The sequence below is a fragment of the Chlamydotis macqueenii genome, chromosome 12, assembly GCF_036417535.1.
Source record: "Chlamydotis macqueenii isolate bChlMac1 chromosome 12, bChlMac1.mat, whole genome shotgun sequence".
NCBI lineage: Eukaryota > Metazoa > Chordata > Aves > Otidiformes > Otididae > Chlamydotis > Chlamydotis macqueenii.
The window spans coordinates 917,524-937,877 of record NC_141567.1 but is presented as its reverse complement, the minus strand read 5'-3'; the positions used below and the strand labels follow the sequence as shown (position 1 = coordinate 937,877).

General features: G+C 56.4%; 1 protein-coding gene across 1 annotated transcript in view; it reads left to right on the top strand.

Moving 5' to 3' along the window:
- ADAMTS7 (ADAM metallopeptidase with thrombospondin type 1 motif 7) overlaps nucleotides 1-9,788 on the top strand; it is a 41,449-nt gene extending 31,661 nt beyond the window's left edge. Inside the window, exons 22-24 of the mRNA XM_086757096.1 lie at nucleotides 250-396; nucleotides 588-747; nucleotides 9,021-9,788. Of these exons, the coding sequence (XP_086613222.1) occupies nucleotides 250-396; nucleotides 588-747; nucleotides 9,021-9,193 (480 nt within the window). The 3' untranslated portion in view covers nucleotides 9,194-9,788. The remainder of the gene's footprint in view (nucleotides 1-249; nucleotides 397-587; nucleotides 748-9,020) is intronic.
- The last annotated feature ends 10,566 nt before the right edge of the window (nucleotides 9,789-20,354 follow it).

The following is a 20,354-nucleotide window of genomic DNA, read 5'->3' as shown; positions in this document are numbered from 1 at the left end:
ATTGCTGCCGGCGGGGAGGCAGGGGGCTCAGCCTGCAAGATTAAAGCAGATATTTGCAGCAGGTCTGCTGGACACTCCTGCCTCTGGGCACCTCCCCGCCAGTTTTGAGCACTGGGGCAGCTTTTGTGGGTGCTTACGTGTTTGTAGGGTGGGTTTGCAGTGGATTTCCTTAAGACACCTGTGCGTGGAGCGGGTTTGCCTTTCTCTTGCGCTGCTGACTTCCCCTTTCCGTGGCTTGTGTCCCGGCAGTGCTCGGAGTCGTGTGGCGGCGGGGAGCAGGAGCGGCTGGTGACGTGCCCGGAGCTGGGCCGCTGCGAGGAGGCGTTACGGCCCAACGCCACCCGGCCCTGCAACACGCACCCCTGCACCACCTGGCTGGTGGGCTCCTGGGGAGAGGTGAGCAGGCGCGGACGGGACTTTGCACAAAATGCAAGGGGTAGGGGGGAAAACCCCAGCCCTCGCAACCAAACTGAGGACCACCGCCATAAAAACCTGCCGGGGTCTGGTGCTGCCAGCATGGCGCGGCGCTGGGGGGTGGCTGCGCGGGGCGCGGGACGGGTGCTGACGGGGCTGCCCCGCTCCCGCAGTGCACGGCTCCCTGCGGCGGGGGCATCCAGCGGCGCCAGGTCAAGTGCATCAACACCAGGACGGGGCTGGCCGAGGAGGACAGCAGCCTCTGTGACCACGAGCCCTGGCCCGAGAGCACGCAGAAGTGCAACCCGCAGGACTGCGAGAGCTCTGAGTCAGGTAAGCGGCCGTCCGCCCTCTGCCGTGGCTGGAGACACGTTTCCACCGTACGGCACTGGTTTTGCTGTGCGTTGCGGGTCGGGCAGCAGTGTGACGAGGCACAGCGCGATGTCGCCTGGCGTGTTGTGTGCTGGGGAGGGTCAAACAGCACCATCCTCAGGGGCACTGGGTGGGCGCGCTGGGCAGTGGCTGGGTGGTCTGCTTGGTCTCTTGGAAGCCGCGCCGTGACACAAAGTGAAGGGCGTGCGAGAACATGACCCGTTTCTGGGTCCGGTAGCTGTAGATGTTTTTTCTGGCCATGTTTAGACTCGTTCTTTATTTTTCTTCCCCGCACCTTTCACTTCTGGGTCCCTCTGGATAGTCTGGAGGAGGGTGCCAGCAATAACTGGCCGTGCTGAAAGACGAGCTACACTCAATTAATTTTCACAGGGCAGGTCATGCCCCGTGCTCTCCCAGCTGGCCGGCGGCGCGACGCCATCCTGCTCCCGGGAAGGGACCCCGGGAATGGCCGTGCGGCCGGCGCTGGGGAACGGGCTGGGTGCCAGGGGCGAGCCGGGGGTCTGAGCTCAGGGAAGGGCGACAGACGCGTGGCGCTCGTGGTGCTGCCGAACGGGGAATGGGTGCCGCCTGTGTTGAGGGGAGTGATGGGGGAGGAAGGAAAAACCTGTCAGCCTGCCAAAAAGCAATGCGCCCATGGGAAGTCGGAGGCGTGCGTGATACAGGAGTTGTGTAAGGCTAGCTTGGCTAATTGATAATGAAGTGGGAATGTTGTAACCATCTATAAATGTCCGGAGCGTTCGGCTCCCGAGGGGCTGAGTGTGGTTTTTTACTGGCACAAATGTGAGCTGGGATGTGCTGGTCGGAGGCAGCAGCGTCACCCGGCAAAGTGACCACCGGTGACTGCTCCGAGGGGCGGCGTGGGGTGAAGTGACCTGGTGTGGGACCAACGCGTGGTTCAGAAAAAGGAAGCCAGAAGGAAATAGCAAGCCGTTAAGCTCTCTGACCACCAGAAAGCTGCTCAGTGACAAAGTCCCAGAACACAGAGCCTCTGAAACAAGCCTGGGCTCACCATGAGGGAGTCGGACGAGGGACCAGTTCTCCAGCACCTTTGGGTGTGTCGGAGCAGGCGCTCCAGCGAGCCCGTCCCGTTTTAACCCAGCCGTGCAGCTTCGTGTACCTGCTCTGGCTGCAGCCGCGGTGCTGGGCCGTGCAGCGGGTGCTCAGCTGGCTTCTCCTCTCGCCTTCATGGGAACAGATCCGTCCGGTGGCACCAGGCAGCTCCCTGTAAGCCAGCAATCCGTGGCGGGTAAGGGTTAACAACACTGAAAAGGAAAAGCAATATAACGAGGGGATTAGATGTCACTGATATTAGCGTGTTAATCATTAATCAGCCTTATCTTTTTAATGTGTCTGGACAAAAAAAGGCTTTTTGTCTGCCCAGAAGGAAACGTTAGACCCTCAGGAGGTTCGCTGAACGAGGAGCGGGCTGAGAGCCAGCACAGAGCGGGCAGGGGGACAGCGGTGGCCGCTCTGCAGAGATCCCCCTCCGCAGCCCGGGACACCGCTCTCGTCCTTGCAGCCCTTTGTGTTTGTCTGTGTTCAGCTGTGTTCCTCCGAAAAACCGCCCTGGAGAGGCCAGGAGCGTCGGCTGTAGCTGGGACGTGGAGATGGTGACCGCTGGCCGTTGGGACGCTGTTAGCCGCCGAACCGCTCCTGTTTGGCAGCTGCGCGACCCTCCTGCCTTTCCAGGCCTGCCGGGCAGTTCAGTGTTTAGGAAATAATTAGTCAGGCTTGCTCAAGAAATGATGTGCGGTTCCGGCTATTTTTGTTGAGGGAAAATTTCCGTGCCGGGCTCGGCGCTGAGAGCCGTGGAGCCATGCAGCATAGCCAAGGCTGTACCAGAATAACCACTTAGATGTGTAGGCAGCACACAAATAGATGTTAAAAACCTGGATTAAAAATGACATAAATGCTCTGGCCGTAGCCCAGGGCAGGAAACGCCTCTTGGAAATACAAATATTTCCTGCCCAACCGTGAAGAGGAACAGAGCTTTCTCATGGCAGGAAATCACAGATGTGTAAGTCCACAGGCAGAGGCTCCCGGGGAAGGCCGAGCGTGAACTGCAGCCCGTTCCCGTGCTGAAGGGAGCTGTGCTGCACAAGATGGATGCAGGGGTGGTTCCTGTGTTTGTGAGAAGCACAAGGAGCCTCTCTCCTCTGAGATGAAGCGCGCGGGTATCGGAAAAATCATGTGTTTGTCTTTGGGAGCAGTCATGTTCTCACTGGGCACAGAAAGGCGAAGAACCCCAGCAGAGGTTAAACGTTAAAACCGTTCTCAGATGGATTTCTAACAGAGGTGGAACAGATGAAGCATAAACAAACATCTCGCTGGCAATCAGCTCCCTTCAATTAAAGGAGGTCAGAATTAATTAGAACCAGAATCCTGTTCTGTCACCAGGTTATAAATTAATTGATGGTTATTTTAACGTGTGCCTGTCGCTTTACTGCGTCCAGCCGTGAGCGGGGAAGGTAAGGTTGCCCGTCTCCTTAGGTGGCTCCCAGGGAGCACCGGCGCCCATCGGGCACCCAGCCACCCCTGCGATGCCCCGGCCGGGATGGGGACGTTTATCTTACCCCGTGCCGAGGCGAGGAACTCGAACACCACTCACAGGAAAATCTGCGCGGGGGCTGAGAGCTGTTGCTCTCGCCGGATCATTTACCGGATCATTTCTTGTAAGTCGGAAAGCTGGAAAAATGCCCTCGCAGAGTGTTTGGTTTGTGTTTGAGTTTGTTCCGCGGCCACCTTGGAAAGGAGCTGAGCAGCAGGTCCCGCGTGAGAGTGCGGAGAAACCGGCACCGCTTTATCCAGCAGGTCAGACGCAAAGCAGGCGTTGGTTCGTGTCGGAGGAGGATGCCAGTGGGTGAACCGAGTCGCGGTCGCCCCGCTGCTGTGAAGGTGCTGGCTGTGCCTGCGCTGCGGCTTTTGGTCAGACCATCGGTGATGGGTGGAACAGCCCTGCTCCAGACAGCCCACCGGGTGCTCGTCGTGGTTAATGTCATAGAATTAATGATTTTCCTCATGCCTGTTTCTCTGGATCCGGTGCTGGATGGGTCTGCAGGTTCCCCAAATTCGCACCAAGCAGGTGGTGGGTCTGGTTCTTCGCTCTGGCCAAGGCATCTTAGCAGACATGGCTGTTCCCCACGAGTGTCTCAGGTGTCAAATACCATGGAGGGAAAGGAGCTCAGGTAAAGCGTTCCAGGGCCCAAGAACAAGTGTGTGTAAGCCGGCATGGATGCAGTCTCTCTGGGAGCAGGACGAAGGTTTCCAGCCAGCGGGAAGGGATGGAGCAAGATGGAGTTCAGCCTCGTGTCCTGGGAGCAGCCAGCCCCGGGACCCTGCGCGGTGGGGCCGTGGCCAGGGCGGTGCCTCGGGGGGGACCGGAGCCCCTGGCTGACAGCGGGGACCTGCTGGGGTGAATCGCAGCCGCCCGGCACCCTCGGCAGCTGCTGCCACTTGCGGTGCTCCAGGCTCTTATCCAGGGACTGGCTGTGTTTCTAGTTGCCTCAAGATTAATTGGCAATTAAATGTTATATGTCTTCCTGCTTTGAGTAGGGAAATGAAATTATTCATGGTGCGGCATGTAGCTGATTCTGTCCGCAAGGGACGCGCACTAGGAATAGTTCCAGCAAATTCCGATTTTCTCCGTCGTTTGAGCGTGTAAGTCTGTATCCGAGCGGCAAGGCAGAGTCATTAAGTGCCCTTTATTTGCTGCTAACTAACAACAGCTGCCAGTGGAAAACGGGTGCTTGGGAAAGGATTCCCCGTTGTTATTAAATGTGGGAAAAATGAATGTTTCACCTTTTAGCCTTATAGAGAAACAGGCTCTCGATGTCACGGGCTGGCGGAGGCAGCTCGAGGTGCCCATGCCAGGTGTCCTCCTCCCTCCTCCTTGGCAACTGCCCAGTGGATGTCAGTTCTGGACAGCGTAAACAGAAATGGACCTCCGTGTCCAGTGGGAGCACTGGGGAGGGTACGAGAACCTACTTCTCCTTGTGTGGCATGGAGACCAACACCAAAATATTAACCCTTCCTTAACTTTCTTGAAGACTCTCCGGAATACATCAAAGGCAGAAGACAGACCTTGAGCAGAGACAATATTTGCCTTGGCCTCGAAGTGCTAAAAATGGGGAAAGTAAGGACAAAAGTGAAGAAACGGCGCTTTACACGTGGCCGGAGGAGCAAAGCACCTGTACCCTGCCTGATCTTCGGGATAAAAAAGGCAGAACAAGCGAAAACCCTGTAGGCGTGCCGCGGCTGTCTGCTCGGGCCCGGCTGCTCCGTGCGGGTTGGCTGTGGGAAGCTCTGGACACGGCGTGCTTGAAGCGGTTTGGGGTTTGGAGAGGAAGGCGGGGGTCACGCTCAGCCACTCGTTTCGGCAGAGCTGAGTGTTTCTCCCCCTCCCTGCGCTCATCAGGAGGGAGGGGAAGCCAACGCAGGGCGTGGGGAGAGTCCTGGCTGTGCCGCAGCTCTTTGGAAGTGAGGATTTCTGTCTGTGGGAGCCAGCGACTCTGAGAAATGGATAATCCTGCTGAACCCCTTAGAGAGCACCGGCATTGCCCCCCTGCCCTGTGGTCCCCAGGCTGGGTGCTCGGGGGCTGTCGGGGGGAGCTCCGTAACGGCGCTGGGGCTGAGCCACGGGGAGCACAGGGCTGATGCCTGAAAACCGACGGGTTTTATGCTTTTCCTCCTGATTTTCCCGGTTGTGGCTGTGTTGGTGCCTGCCTGGGCGGGCAGACCTGGCAGCCAAGCACGTGTCGAGTGTGTGCTGACCACCGGCCACGGCTCCAGGAAATTCCCTGCCTTGGCCCGTGCTCATTCCCAGGAGCCGGGGATAATACTTGTTAACTTCGGCACCGGCTCCGAGAGCATCCCGCGGGCCAGAGGTCAGCAGCTTAATTCCCCGGTTTTGCTAGCTCAGCTCTAAGCTCAACCTTCCCTTGTTTTGACAAAACCTGTTCCAGGAAGTTTATTTTTCCCCGAGCGTAAAAGTGAATGCTTAGCTCTGTATGGCAGAAGCTTAAATGAAATTTAAAGTGACTTCCACGCCAACTTAAAAAAACACCAAAAAAAGTGAGAGTTTCCAGTTTCTAATGTGCTGGCTTAGCCTGGATTTTAAAAGCTCTGCTTTAAGCTGTTTCTTTAGGCTGAAATTTGGCACAGACTGGAACGCTGGAGCGTATGCTCAAATGAAGTGTTAGGGTTACATATTAAAAAATCGTTAATAGAAAAAAATAACAGTAAAAGGATTAAATGGAAATTGGGTCAATTCTGCAGGGACCCTCTCTGAAGAGCTGACAAATTAAGTGCTTATTACAGCTTCCCTTGCCCGAGCCCAGATTCCAGGGAGGAATCACGAGCTCAGCCAAGATTGTCAGACCTGAGCTTGACCCCGCGCACATCCTCGCTGGGACGCTGCATCGGAGCGAAGCACGGCCCGATCGGGGAAATGAGGTGAGCCCAGCAGCTCCCGTTGGCTTTGCGTTCTTGCCACGGGCTGGAAGCCGCGGTCCTGCCACGGGGTCTGACGCAAGGGCAGCAGCGGAGCAGCTGCCGCAGCGCCTGCAGCCGAGGGTGGTGGCTCTTCTCCAGCCTCCCACTGCCCGTCCCAGCTCTTGTTCCGCGGTGGGCTCATCCCTTTGCGGGTAACGTGGTGTACAGAGAGAAATAACTCCTGGCAGGAGCCCGATGGGCTGATTTCTGCCCGTGTACGGCTCTGGGTAGCGCTATGGGAATTTCCTACCGGCACCGAGGGTGCTGGCCTGCTGGAACGGGCTCAGGAAAGAGCTAACCCATCACCTCTGGTCCTGGAGAGCCGCTTTCCAGTGCCAGGCACCAGGAGCCGAGGCTTTACGGCTCTTTCGAGGGAAGGCAGGAGGCGGCTTGGTTGCGATCCATAAATAGCTTTCGAGGAAGAGTGGTGCGATAAGCAGAGGGCTCATGAAGCGAGCCCGGCAAGGCACAGCGGCTAAAAATACCCAGGCGCGGGGCAGGGGTCTGCCTCGGCACAGCATCCCCCGGGACTGCAGCCCTGACCATCCAGATTACTGGCACCAGTCCTGTCCCTCGTGCAGCGTTTTTAACTGAGCTGTTCTAAACACCGTGGAGTTTTTACCCCTGTTACGCTTGCTCCGTGTGATGCAGTGAATAAGGAACCGCCCAGAGTGCACCAGCCCCTGTCCGTGCCTGCCGGGAGCCGTCGCTGTGCTCCCCATCTCTCCTATTCGGTGTCGCTTCCAAAACCTGCAACTGGAAACGCCAGGAGTTTATAAATCCCATGGGAAGCCAGTGTTGGGCAGGTGGGAGTTACCCAGCAGTCATGCCCCGGTGAAGAGGGAATGATTACCAAATCCTGCGTAGGGGAGGGATGGCTGAGACGCGTGTGCTACGCCGGAGCTGGCACCGCCACGGTTTAAGGCACGGCTCTGCACGTGCAACTGGGAGTACCCGTGTTCATGTGCTCAACTGGCCCAGTGTGAACGGGCTCTGGGGGCTCAGGGGCTGCCGCAGGGATGCTCCTGGGGGAGACCGTCCCCAAGACCCCGATGGAGCATCGCACGAGTGAACGCTTCCCTCCTCTGCCTGGCTCTGGTGCTCTCGCATAGCGTGGCTGGTCTGGGAACGTGCACTGCTCCTGGCTCGTCTCTCTGGGCTTCGCAGCAATCCTCACCCGCTCTGCTCAACCAGCACGAAAAATCCACGTTATCCCCCAGCACCCAGGGGCTTGGATCGAACCCCGAGCCCTTGAGCGTGCCACAGGGCGGGGATCCAGTGCTCGGCACCATCCTGCAGCAGCAGTTGGATCTGACGGTGCTGGCAGGCACCAGCTCTGTGTTAAACGGTTTCTTCAGGGCACAGAGACTCTATTGCTGTGCAGAAATAGCTGTTGCTCGAGAGGAAATACCTCTACAGAAATAGAAAATTAATTTTAGATCAGTGTAGTGACCTCCTCACTGACAGGCTGGGGGGTGAGGGCTGCAACTGAAACCCCAAATGGGGGGAAAAGTCTCTGTTCTGCGTCTGCTGCGTCCTTCGCGTTAACCGCTGCGGGTCGGCTGCTCCCCGTGGGAATCGGGGCAGCAGCCTTTCCCTCAGCAAAGCCTTTTGTTCATCGGGAGCAATGGTCAGCAAGAGCTCCTCCGGCTCAGTCCCGGCGTTTCCCCAGCAGAAAAGCGTCCTAAAAAAAGAGAAAAGCTGGTTTTCTTGCCCCATTCCTGTGTCTGCTTCGCATGGTCCTGACCAGAGGATGTCTGGGGGAGAAGCAGCGCGGGGAGCCAGCAAGCCGAGTGTACGTGCTTACGAACAGCGCGGCTTTGCTGACGGCTCTCTGTGCTGTGACCACGCCGAGCTGCAGCTTTGACTGGTGCTGGAGCTGGGAGCTGCTGGGGCTGAGTTCTGCAGCCCCTGCTGACAGGGCTGTGCCCTCCTCGCCACGTCCCACGCCAGCCCATGGGACACGCGGCACGGCAGTTCACCTGCGGCGGCAGGCCTGAGGGTGTTTTTTGCGGTGGTGGGATGTTCCACCCCATCGCAGCCCGAGGACAAGGTCTCTTTGGGGCAGCACTCGCGTCTCCCCCCGCCGAGAACCCGAGCGCTGGACCAGACACCCCGACGCGCAGCTCCCAGCCGTGAGAGGGATTTGTGTTTTCCAGACTGTTTGCAGAGAGGAAGCAGTTTCTGCAAACAGTTTGCTCAGCCTACGAGTGACTCAGGCGGGCTGCGATCAACGGCGGCTGCAGCAGCTGCTCCGGGTGCTCCCCCCACGCGGGGCCGGGTGCTGGGACTGCAGCGGCGGTTCCCAAAACAAAGCCGGTGCTCGCTCCGGCGCCGGTGGTGTTTTGAGGTTTGCGAGACACCTGCAGGAAACAAAGCGGCTGATGCGAGTTCTCGAAATAACCGAAACGCAATGCGAAGAGAAAGGAATCCTCACCTTCCTGCTGCCTTCTGCCGGCATCACGGGGAAGGGTCGGGGACTGGGAGGAGAAGCCGTCGGTTTGTCGCCGCTCCCCAGTATGGTTTTCCTGCAGGCAGCAGCAGAGGGGTTGTTTGTACTGGTAACGAGAGATAATGAAGATGCTCGGCACCCAGGCGAGGCCGAGCTCTGCGTTTGCCGTGGTCTGTGTTTGTCTCTGCCAACCGCACGCCGATTTTTGCGTCAAACGCCCAATAACTGCGCCGGCAGTAACGCTGTCCTTGCCCTCTCGCCTCCCTTCCAGGCTTCGTCTGCGAGCGCGACCGCTTGACGTTCGGCTTCTGCCAGACCCTGCGGGTGCTGGGAAGGTGCCACCTCCCGACGGTCCATCTCCAGTGCTGCCGAAGCTGCCGCCAGCACGGGCACCGCGCGGCGCCTGACCGGGGCCGCGGGGACGAGCGGGCCTCCAGGAGGTGACAGGGCCGTCCCCACGGCCGCGAAGCGCCAGGACCCGCAGCGGCTCCCGGAGCGGTGCGGCGACGGTGATGGAGGGAGCTGGGTCACAGCCGGGACTCGCAACTCTGCCTCGCCCCGCGGCAGCGCCGGACGGTGCCGCCCGCGAGCTGCGCGGTGCTCGTTCAAAACACGGGGATGGCTTGATTTCTTTTACTTGTGCTACTCTATAACGGTGCTCAAACCATCGGTCTGGCGTGGGCTGGGGGTGCAGGTCCCGCGGGAGAGGCTGGGGCAGCCGGGACCCTCCGTGGGGTCACGCTGCCACTGGGCGCTCAGCGGGGAAACGTTTTGGGGAAGGGAAGCCGAAAGCAGCAATAATTCGGATGAGACCTCTCAGAAATGCTAATGGTGCTAACATTTGACGATCTCAGCCTCTTGATGGTGTTGGCAGGCCAGCACAAAACTCTTGACTTTTTTATTATTTTTATATATACGAAGTGAGCGTCTAGCATCCCCCCCGTACAGCCGACCGTCTGGGTTAGGGTTTTATTTCCTTATGGGACTTGAAGCTGGCAACCCGTTTTTGTAATTTCCATTAAAATGTTTACTCACTGAAGCTAAATAGCCGTAATTTAAGAAATGGAGACAGGGCAGAGGAACACAGGATCGGCTTTGGGTTCGCCCAGGGCTCGCGGTGTGCACGAAGGCCCCGTACCCTCTGGGTGCCGGCTTTCTCTGCCGAAGCCGTCGCCCATGTCGCTCTGGGGCAGAGGGGATGGCTGGGGACACCAAGGCAGGAGTGAAATGACACTTTGGTTTTGGAGTCCAACAGCGCGTTCCCCTGCATGTGTGGGAGAAGGAGCAGGAAAGCTGCTCCGGCTCCAGCGGTGAGCAGCATCCCCTCGCTGCAGCATCCCCCTCACTGCATCCTCCCTCGGGAGCAGCAAAGTGCTTCCGCACCCAGATTTCTGTCTGCAGTTATGGCGCAGCAGTTTAATGGTTGGTTAAGGTGTTTTTCTGTGTTCTTACAAGCTAAAATCCTTTTTTCCTGCTTATATAGATTCACCTCTGCTAAGATTAGCTGATTCTTTTAACTAGAATATCCAATATCGTACCTGGAGCAGCCTCGGCCGGCACAGCCCTTACCGCCCCGTCCGGGGCTGTCTATGTTAATCCCTCCTGGTCTGAGGGAGGGTTTGCTGTGAGGCTGGTCCCCAGAGGAGGGTCAGGAGCATTTCGGTAGGAATTCTGTTCCGTATTACTCTTCAGGTTGTGGAGGATGCTCAGAAACTGGGAGACCGTGAAGGCAATCCTCCTTGTGCTGAACAGAGAGAGGCTGGAGCCCGGCGTCGCCCGGCCCAGGCTGCGTTCCTGCTTCACCTGTGCTGTCGGGAGCAACGTTCGGTCCCGTAATGGGAAGTTCCTGTCTGTAATTTGTGTGTAAAACACAAGCCATGATTTCACCATTGGTGTTTTATTCCTTTCCGAGGTGGTGTAAATGTTTATGTTTCAAGCGCCTGTGCTCAGCCCTGTTTTCCCTCTCACCGGCGCCATCCGTCCCGTGCTTGCCTCACGCTCCCAGGCTTTGCTAGGGGACAGCCGCCAAGTGTGTTAGGGTTTAATGGCTGTAGCTCAGGAGTGTGTTAAATTAAACAGTTACCGAAGGAAATTGTAAGGGTTCGTATTTTCTCTTCCCCTTGGTTTTGCACATCAATTGGTTTCGGCGCTCCCGCAGCCCGGGGAGCCTCTCCTGCGGAACCTGTCCCTGCGCGGGGCTGCGTCCACGGCCGGGACAAGGGCGCAGGGTAATCCCTCCCGTGGGACACCCAGCCAAACCTATGGCACGGCTGGGGAATGGTGTTGGGAACACCGGAGCAGCGATTGCAGCGGAGGGGAAGACTGTCAGCAGCTGCCGTTTCATAGATGCCTCAGCCTGGCCAGGCACAGACCTTTGGGGATACGCTGATGAAAGAGGCTCTAAATCAAAGGTCCTGAGCTTCTGCCAGAGCTCTGTGCTCCATGTGCCGCACGGCGAGCGGGTTCTCTTGTCAGCCCGGCGGTGTTTCGCACGCCCTCGAGTGGAGCCGATCCCCGAGCATCCGCCATCGGCATGGCCGCGGCCAGAGCACGATGCCCGCCGGCACCTTTGTGTCCCTGCAGCCCTGACCCGGCCGGGTCTCTGTGGCACAGGGAACCACAGCAGCCAGGGAAAACCTTTCTGTTTCAAGAAAGGCCAACCCTGACGCATCGGAAGCCTCGGGATTTGCAGAGCAGAGGTGGGCGCCCCGGCCCCACCATGACTTTCAGCTGTCACAACACAGCAGCGGGGCCGGGGCGTCCTGGGAAGGGCTGAGCAGAGCCGGTTCCCAAGCGCTCGGACTGGGAGCAGCGGGGATTAATGTCAACCAGAAGCGTGGCCAGCCCCCGAGCCCAGCGGCTCCCGAACCGCGGAGATTCCTGGCGGGCGCTGAGCAGCGTGGGAATCTCTACTAGGAGGGCATGTCATCTGATTTTTAGCCACGTAACAAGACAGGCCTCTTACAGCACATAAATTGCGTTATAAGTAACAATCACACGGGTTTTGCTTGAATACCGGCAGCGTCTTCTTTCGATGAGGCACCAACAGCTTGGAAAGTGGCCCACGAGTGTAAATGGAAGACTCTGTGGAGCTGGTGCAGTTCTGGCTCTCCAGCCCCGCCGCCCTGAGCTCTGACACCTCTGAGGGCAGGAGCTGCCTTCAGCCGCGGGGCCGCGGGAGCCCGCACGCGCGGAGCCCCTCGCCTCCTCTCGCAGCAGAGCTGGGCCCGTCCCGGGAGCGGGTCTGGGTATTTACTTGCTCGGCGTTGTCAGTATCCATGTGTTCGCTTGCTCCTTGTCACCAAGGAACAAACTAGAAATGCCTTTTTTGTTCTTTTTAAGACGCTTTTATTAATGTGTCGACACAAGGAGGATGTTACTGTAGAAATAACCGCTGCAGTAGTGTGGAACGGGAAGCAGGAAAATAATTATGAATCAAAAGCTGTTGGAAATAGAAAGATGCTTTTCCCCGGGCTGTCCAAGGACGGTTTGCCAGGAAAGCAAGTTTATCCTTTTTGCTAGTTTAATTGGAGCAGGGTATGAAAGAGAAAAGCAAGAATACATCAGCGAGCCCACCACAGAGGTCCCCGAGCTCCACGCCCACTGTCCTTCAACCACCAGCTGCCCCGCCAGGGATGCACCGGTCACGCCGAGACCACGCGTGTGTTTGACCGGAGATGCCGGCCGAGCCTTCCCCTCCGCGCCCCCCGAAGAGCCCCGGCTGTGACCGGCGCAGACGGAAGGAAAGCCCTAAGCCACGCTCTTCATTAGAGGTACAGGATGCGCGGTGACCGGGACGCCGTCACTTTGTCATTCTAGGATGCTTTTGGTTCATTACTTCAGAAAGACCCCATTGAAGACCAGCGCGGCAGAACTCGCACGCTTCATTTGGCACACAGCAAGGGGGGGATTCCCGCTCATTGTGAGCCATAGCAACTCGGGGGTCGAAGCCTCGCTGACCTCTGGGCGCTCGGTTTTACATGGCCCGACTGAAAACCATTGGGTTTCTCCGCTGAGCTGTCGGAGGCTACTGGGAATTTTGTTCTTGCCGCCTCGTCACCTCCCAGCACCGGCTGGACGCCTGCGCTGGGTTCATGGGAGCTGTGGGCTGAATTTTAAGGCAGGAATGTGCATTTTAACGAAGCTACACAAGATTAATTACAACTTGAACCGATACCGGAGCTAGGTGTCCTCTTTCAAATGAGTTGTTCTAAAAATTGTGTGCCATTGACGACTTCCGTTGGGCGTGTGGCGTAGAGTGTGCCTTCCTCAGCTCAGGCCGGTGGAGACGCGCTGGTCCGTCTCTGCACATACGTGTCTATAGATACACGCGTGTATATCTACACACCGGTGGGTGTATGGTGTATGTTCAGCCGCCCGTCGCCTGCTCCTCTCCCTGTGCCCCCCGGCACCTCCCGGACCCTAGACCCCCCCGCACGCCCCGCACCCAGATCTGACGGATGCTCCCAAGTAGTTTTTTCCTATAGGAAACAGAACAAACAATACGTTTTTAAAAGAAGATTTCAGCTAAGTTTCCTGAAATCCATTGTGGTCTCCAGCTGGTAATTACCGAACGGGGAAGGAGTTGCTCACGGGTTTCGCTTGCCCTTTTTTTGGACTGACAGATGACAAATGCGCAGAAGGCGGATTTGGAGCAAGGGGAAACCCTCAGCTTGTGCGGGCTTCCTTCTTGAGAAACCGTGGATGAAGTTAATTTAAAAAAAAAAAACAATTTGATTCTGGAGCCAGTCGGCCCCAAAGTGCAGGTTTCACGTGCTCTGCTGGGATGAGGTTTGTTCTCCGGCGGCTGTCTGAGCAGCTCGGGACGCACGGGGTGGCTCGGACAAAAACAGAGACCATTTAAGTTTGTGTTCAGTTTAATGCAAACACAGCCTGAACCAACCCCCTCAGCCAGGCCGCTTGCGCCTTCAGAGTCACCTTTAGACCTGGGCAGTTGACCATTTCCTTACACGAACCCTGACTCAGTAAAAGACCGTTCCTCCCAAACTTTGCTGGTTTCCGCCCTGCAGCTCCGGCTCCCATTCAAGCCATCCTGACATCCATGAAACTGGACTTCCAAAAGGCTTTGCTTTTTTTTTTCTCATGACCAATTGCAAACATAAAACTTCCCTGAAATATTTTCTGAAATATTTTCTCCCTAGGCTTTCAGTTTGTGCTTTTATTCATAAACATCCCGTTTTGCTACAGGTTGGCCATGCAAACCAGTGACATCAAGACAGCGTGGAGGCTGGCTGAGCTCAGGGTCTCCACATCTTCTCCCACCTCCGTCCAGCGGCTGTTTAAGAGCCTCTTCTCACCCCCATCCGTATCGGAGGTGGCATTAAATCGGCCGTCTCCGCACGGCGTCCGTCGGGGCAGCTGGATCCAGCTCAGTTTCTGGAGACAGATGGCAGGCGTGATGTGCAAGAAGTGCGCGCTCCCTTTTCGTGGGCAGGGAAGAACGTGCGAAAGAGCTGGGCCAGGATCCAGCGGGACGTTTGTGAGGAAGGCTTGTGACTATAAAAGGAGACGGAGGCCGGTGGTGTGAAACCAGGGGGAGAGCGAAGACGGGCGGTCAGACCCAACACTCTGCAGCCACAGAATCTGCCCTGTTACTCGTCCCGGTGTCTGGGGCCGTTTGGGCCAGGCTTGTCCCCGTGCGGTGATGGTGGGACAGGAGAGATTTGGAAAGGCAGGTGCCAAGCAGAACTGTTAGATGTAACTCAGATAACGAGGCCTTCTAAAAGAAGCCGGCGCCAAGGTCTTGTCTGTCGGCACGGCTTGGTGGCAGCTCACAGCCGTTCATCGGTGGAAACCCGTGCTGGGCTCAGCCAGCTCTGCCAGGGAGGCTGCCCCGAGCGAGGGAGGACCTGGAGAACCAAACGAGACGTGGACCTGCTGAAACCCAGCCTCTGGGGATGCGCCGACATGCCCGGCAGCTTCAGCCCGGGCGGCGGGGAGAGGCTGCGGGGGCACGGCAGGCGCTCGGCCATGGCATCGGCTTTCCCCGCAGTGGGAAGAGGTGTTGGGGGCTGCCCAGCCCCACAGCCACCGCCGGGCTGCCATGGCAGGGTTTGGGGTAGGAGTCTGGATAGGGCTGTCCTGCGGGGTTTCTTTTCCAGCAGGAGGGAGGGAAGGGGAGCACTTTAAACAGCCACCTCGGCTGGGTGATGGGGAGACGGCTGAGCGGTGTCCTGGCAGCCAGCAGCGTGGTGCTCACAAACGTGGGACCCCTCCGTCCTGCAGCGTGGCAGGAGAACCGGCACGAGGAGGGCCGTGGGGCAGTGACCTGCAGCTAGTGGCTTGCTGTTGCTTCTCTTCATTAACTGGGGTCTCCTGAAAGCTCCAAGCGGAGCCACAGGCTTTTGGCTTCAGATTAGAAACCAGACCTTGTGCTTCCCCCGGTCACCTCCAGACATTTCCAGAGCTGGAGACAGGAAGCAACGGAGCTCGTTAATTGGGAAGCAGGAGGTATTTTATGGAAGAGGCTGTTTGTGTCACTTATTAACAGCAACACTTAAAACGCTTCCGCATCCCAAGAAGCCGTCGAGCCGCCCTGTCAGACACCTGTGTTTTGCAGGCTCCGTGTTTCTCCTGTCTGGAGCAGAGGATCTCAGCCGGAGCCTTTCAGTCCCCAGAGAGCCAGAGGGGCCATGCGTCCTTCACCAGCTGCAGCGACCGGGAGGGACGCGGTCCCGCCAGGGACCCACACGTGCGAGGAAGCAGTGAAGTCCAGATGGACCAGGAATAGCTCACAACATCCATCCGTGCCCCTTCAGCTAGGAATAAGAGATGTTTTTATTTTTTCTTGTTCTTAAAACCTCTAGCCCCTGTGCTACACCGGAAGGTTTCACGAGCACAGCCTTGAGGGTCAGGAAAGCAAAGGCAGGACAGTAAGGAAAGGAGTTGAAGAATTCAGCTGTTTTCTCGTTTTGTCTTTTGTATGGCAGCTGGCAGAGTTCTGGCAGGGGAATGGCCATCATCCGGCCACTTTGGGGGTGCTGAGCCCCGGCACCGCCAGCAAGTGCTCCAGCGGGTCATGGCCATCCGGGGGCTGCCCGTGGCGGGCAGAGGGACGTTCCCAGCGGGAAATACAGCAGCAGAAAAGAGGAGGAGGAAAGGAAGGGGAGAGAAATAAGCTGCCTCAGTCCTTGGCCGCATAGCTGGTGCCAAGGCATGGCAACCATCTGCAGAGACGACCAGTTACACCCCCACGTGAGGTTTCCATGAGACACCAGCCTGGTGCCAGGTCGCTGCCCGGGCGCGGGCCAGCACGGCTGGGGATGCGGGAGAGCGTGCAGACCACGGCGAGCAGCGGGAGCCCAGGGCAGGGATGCTCCTTGCCCAGAAGACAGCAGCTACGGGTTGCGATACCGCTCTGTGACTTGCTGGTGCCCTCTGCAGTTGTTTCTCCTTCATGTAAATGCAAAATATTAATAATATAAAGGGACGATTTTATTCCTTGACAGTAGCAAGAGAGGGCTGGTGACGCCTGCCTGTCTTCTCAGGTTTGGTCCTCAGGCACCTGAAATCCTGCCTGATACGACCCTCCCCGACCCGTTCCTCACTCGCACGCAGACCTGCTCGCTGGCTCTTTCCCCACCGCCACGCAGCACGGCTTCACCGGCGCAGCCGTCCCAAAACCCCGTGGCTGCGGGGGGAGCGCGGCGAGGCCTCTGCCTTCCCCACTCTGCAGGGCAGCGGCAACGGGGTGGACGAAGCTCCCAACCCCAGTTTCAATGGAAATGCTGGGAAGTGCAGCAGCTCAGGCTATTGCAGCAAAGAACAATGTGCTTCATTTTATTTTGCAAAGGAGTTTGTTTTCTATGTTTATTTTTTTAAATAAAATCTGGAATAGAAGCTGTCTTTTGGGTTTTGGGGTTTTAAGCAGACATCTCCGAAGAACAGCGGAACCCCCCCAGTCCTGATTACTTTTCGGCGGTGCAACCTCAGGCTGTATGCAGGCACCAGGCAGCCGGCAAATTACCAGGCAACTCATCCGAGAAGAGGAGCCGCGTATCTCGTGGTCACAGTATTTCACAAAACCTCATTGCTCCCAGCAGATATCTTCATTCTGAAAAGAAAATACCAACCCCCTCTCTGGAAAGCAAAAAGAGCAAGTTCCAGGAAACCAGCTGATGGCACCAGCTCACCCTCACAGGTTCCTTTAACACATCTCCGTGGGGTTTTATCTGCCTGCAGCAACCTCCTCGAAACGGTGACGCTGTAACGCAGGACGTGTGTCCCGCTGTGCCCGTACAGCCATGCGCGCTTCTTCCCTCCCTCAGGCTGCAGACGGTCGGACAAGCTGCCTGGGCAGCATCCCTCTGTGCAGGGGTGCTTTTTCCTCCCGAGAGAGAGAGCAATAGAAGGAGGTGCCTTAAATCCAGTCTGGAGTTAAAAAGCAAGTTTGCTCCCTGCCCTGCTCACGACAGGCCACCTGGGCACCGGCAGGCCTGGCGCAGGCGCGGTAACCCAGCTCTGTGGCGGTGCACGCTGAAACCCCGCGCAGACACAGCAGAGCCGCTACCAAAAATGACAACCGAGCTTTGGAATTCCGTTTTGCCACAGCTACATTTCCTGGCCTGGTTAGACCTCAGCTTCATGGTATTTCTAGAAACATTGCATCTTTTGGTCGTCTGTCAAGAAAAACATTGGAGAAATCTCTTTTAGTAATCTGAAGCAGAGCGGTGCCTCCCGAGAAGCTGCACAAGCTGCAGACGCCCCGCTTTTCACCTTCTCTGGGTGTCACCACCACCAACACGCTCCCGTGCGCAACGCTTCGACTGCCACCAGCCCTTCCGAGCCGAACCCCTGCTCCGGGCAGGACTCTCATCCTCCCACAGAAGTAAAGTTGTTTTTAAAAACTCGGCTCGCAAGCTGCGCCAATGCATGTGCCCAAGCAGGGCTCGCAATCGCGACTGGAACATAAGCTGGTTCCTGCTTTCACGCAAACCCTCGGGAACCGAATCCACCCCTCGGGGAAGCCGGAAAGCTTTGTTGGCCTCGGCCGGGGGCAAACAGCCTGCGGGGCCGGCAGCTTCAGGGATGTCCGAGGCAGCTGAAACCGGCACCGCCGCTGGAGGAATAATGCTTTGAAGTTTCGTATTAGCATTTTAAAATATTTTAGCCCTCTCTGGCCTGACACCGCTAGCAGCGTGGGGGCCGGGGGCTACGGACAGGTTCCAAGTGCCGATGTGCAGGGATACAAAGCGGCAAACATTCGCTGCTGCCCTCAGCCTTTTATGTGCCAATCTCACTCTCGCTTATCTTATTTCAGTCCAGAAGCTATTTATTTAAATTAGAGGTTATTTGAAATGGGCTGAGGCTCTGGGAGCACCGCTTGGAGCATTTTTGTGTTGGGTCAGGAAATGGAATAAGAGAACCCTCCTGGGATTAGGTTTCTAGAGAAATGAAGCGAATCATTGCCATTTCCCTCCCCCAGAACAGCCTTTTCCTTTTCCCAGGGTATTTTGGGTTTTCTAATGGTGTTTGAAGGGTATGCTTACATTTAAATTGGGACAGGGTTAGTGTAATTTGAGCAGAAAATACCCCAAAGCCTGCTGAATTTTGCAGGAGGCTTTGCTCGCGGTCAATGGGTTCCAGCACGCGATGGGCACCAGGAGTTCTGCAACGCAAACGGCGTGGGCACGGGCAGGGCCCTCCCTCCTGCACGCCGACTTTCGCCCCTTGGGAACCAGTTCAGCAGAGGCTCCTCTGGGACACAGCACTGAAATGAGACCGATCTATCGCACGGCTGTCTCCGCACCGTGGCAGTTGAAGAGGGAATAGGGAAAGCAGCTGCACCTTTCAGGGCTGCCGTTCGTCCCTTCCCGAGAACTCCGCTCTCCCCACCGCGCCGACCTCCCTGCGAGGAGTCAGGGCTCATTCCCAATCGGAGAACAAGCTCATGCGGCGCGTTCGGCGGAGTGTCCAGCCCCAGCCGGGGGAACAGACACTGCCCAGCCACGCAGGCACACCGGGTGATGCAGGTCCACGCGATTCAGCACTGGCTTGGAAGTGTGAAACCTCTCTTCATCCTCCCACTCTGTGTAAAGCCACTACTTCAGAGAGATTTCCCTCCCGTAACTATGGGGCAGCCCCAGATTCGTGGGGATTAAAGCTCTGTGCTCGTTTCAGTGTAAAGCAGCTGAAACTGTTGCCCGTTTCCTCCCTTTTATGAATCTGACAAGCAGTGTCTCTGTACACAGCAAAGGCACGAGGACATACTTGCCTGACATGAGGAACATTTCATCAGAACAAAATTCTCTTATTTTTCTTTTGATGCTTTCCACGTGGGAGTAGATCCATCAGAAAGAAGCTGCAACAGCCCATGGAAATGTCGTGAAGATGCTGTATTGTGCTACAAAAATATTAGCTTCCTTGATTTAGAAACAACAAAAAAAAAATGTTATCAAGTGGAAAAGAAAATCTATTCAGTTTATAGGCCATTATTTGATTATTCGGCCAATTTTGAATGGCACCCTCATACAATGCTTAAGGAAGTATTTCCATGAAAATCCACCCAGAACGAGACATATTCTCATCTAATCAATACCAACCAAAGCAAACGGCTTTGTTCACATTTCTTGTCCTAATAACATTTAAAAATAATGCTTAAAATATCAGAAAGATAAAGGAAGGCTTGGTTAGAACAACTAACCAAAATTTGTCTTGTCAGTCACCAGCACTTTGCTGTGAGTCGCTTTGCCACGGAGACTTCACCAAACCTACCTAGAGAGCAGTGGTAGGAGACCCTCACATCCAAACAACTGCCAACGTCAGAGACATTTCACTTTTATACTTAAAGTACACTCCTGGAGTTCGATTTACACCCGCAGCGCGCTGCACCACAGAGACAACCACTCTAAAATGCGGGTGATACAAATCCAGGTCTGTCTTCAACCGGAGTACTCTTGAATTTGTCTCTTACCACAAACATGGACGAGGGTTTAGGGTTTTGTCTCGAGTCTCACACTTGAAAACCGACCTCTTCCACCTAGTTCCCGGAGTATCGGCGTGAAAGATCAAACCTGGGAGCTTTGGTGAGGCAGGAGACAAAGAGAAAAAAGGCATGTCAGTGCTATTTTGGGATGGCTGGTGGTAACAAGTAAGTTTTCTCAAGGGATGAAAGCTTTCTGAGAAAGTTTCTGCTTAAAGGCAAAAAATGTAAAACCTGGAATTAGCAGATAAAGAGCCGGCTCCGAGGGACACTCCCCAGTCTCCAACGGCAGCTTTAAACCAGTGTAACCTGGAACTCCGACAAAGAACGTTATCTTTGCCCCCATATATTGACATCTTGAACCGTTATTCGATGGCCCACAAAAAACAAAGACAAGCAGCAAATAATAACAGCCTTTGAGCTGCGGTCACCCTCGCCCTTGCCAGGAGCCTGCGTGCCCCCAGCCCTCCTCTGCGCCGGAACGGGGCCAGGACCTGGGATATCCACCAGCAGCCAAACCCAGGGCTGTGTGCTCGGCTTCCCGAACGAAAAAGGGAAAATAAAAAGAAGGAACATGAGGCCAGGTTTTTTGAAAACTCCCGGACACAGAGAGCGGGTCCAGAGAGGTCCGCAAAAATGATCCGAGGGCCAGAACACCTCTCC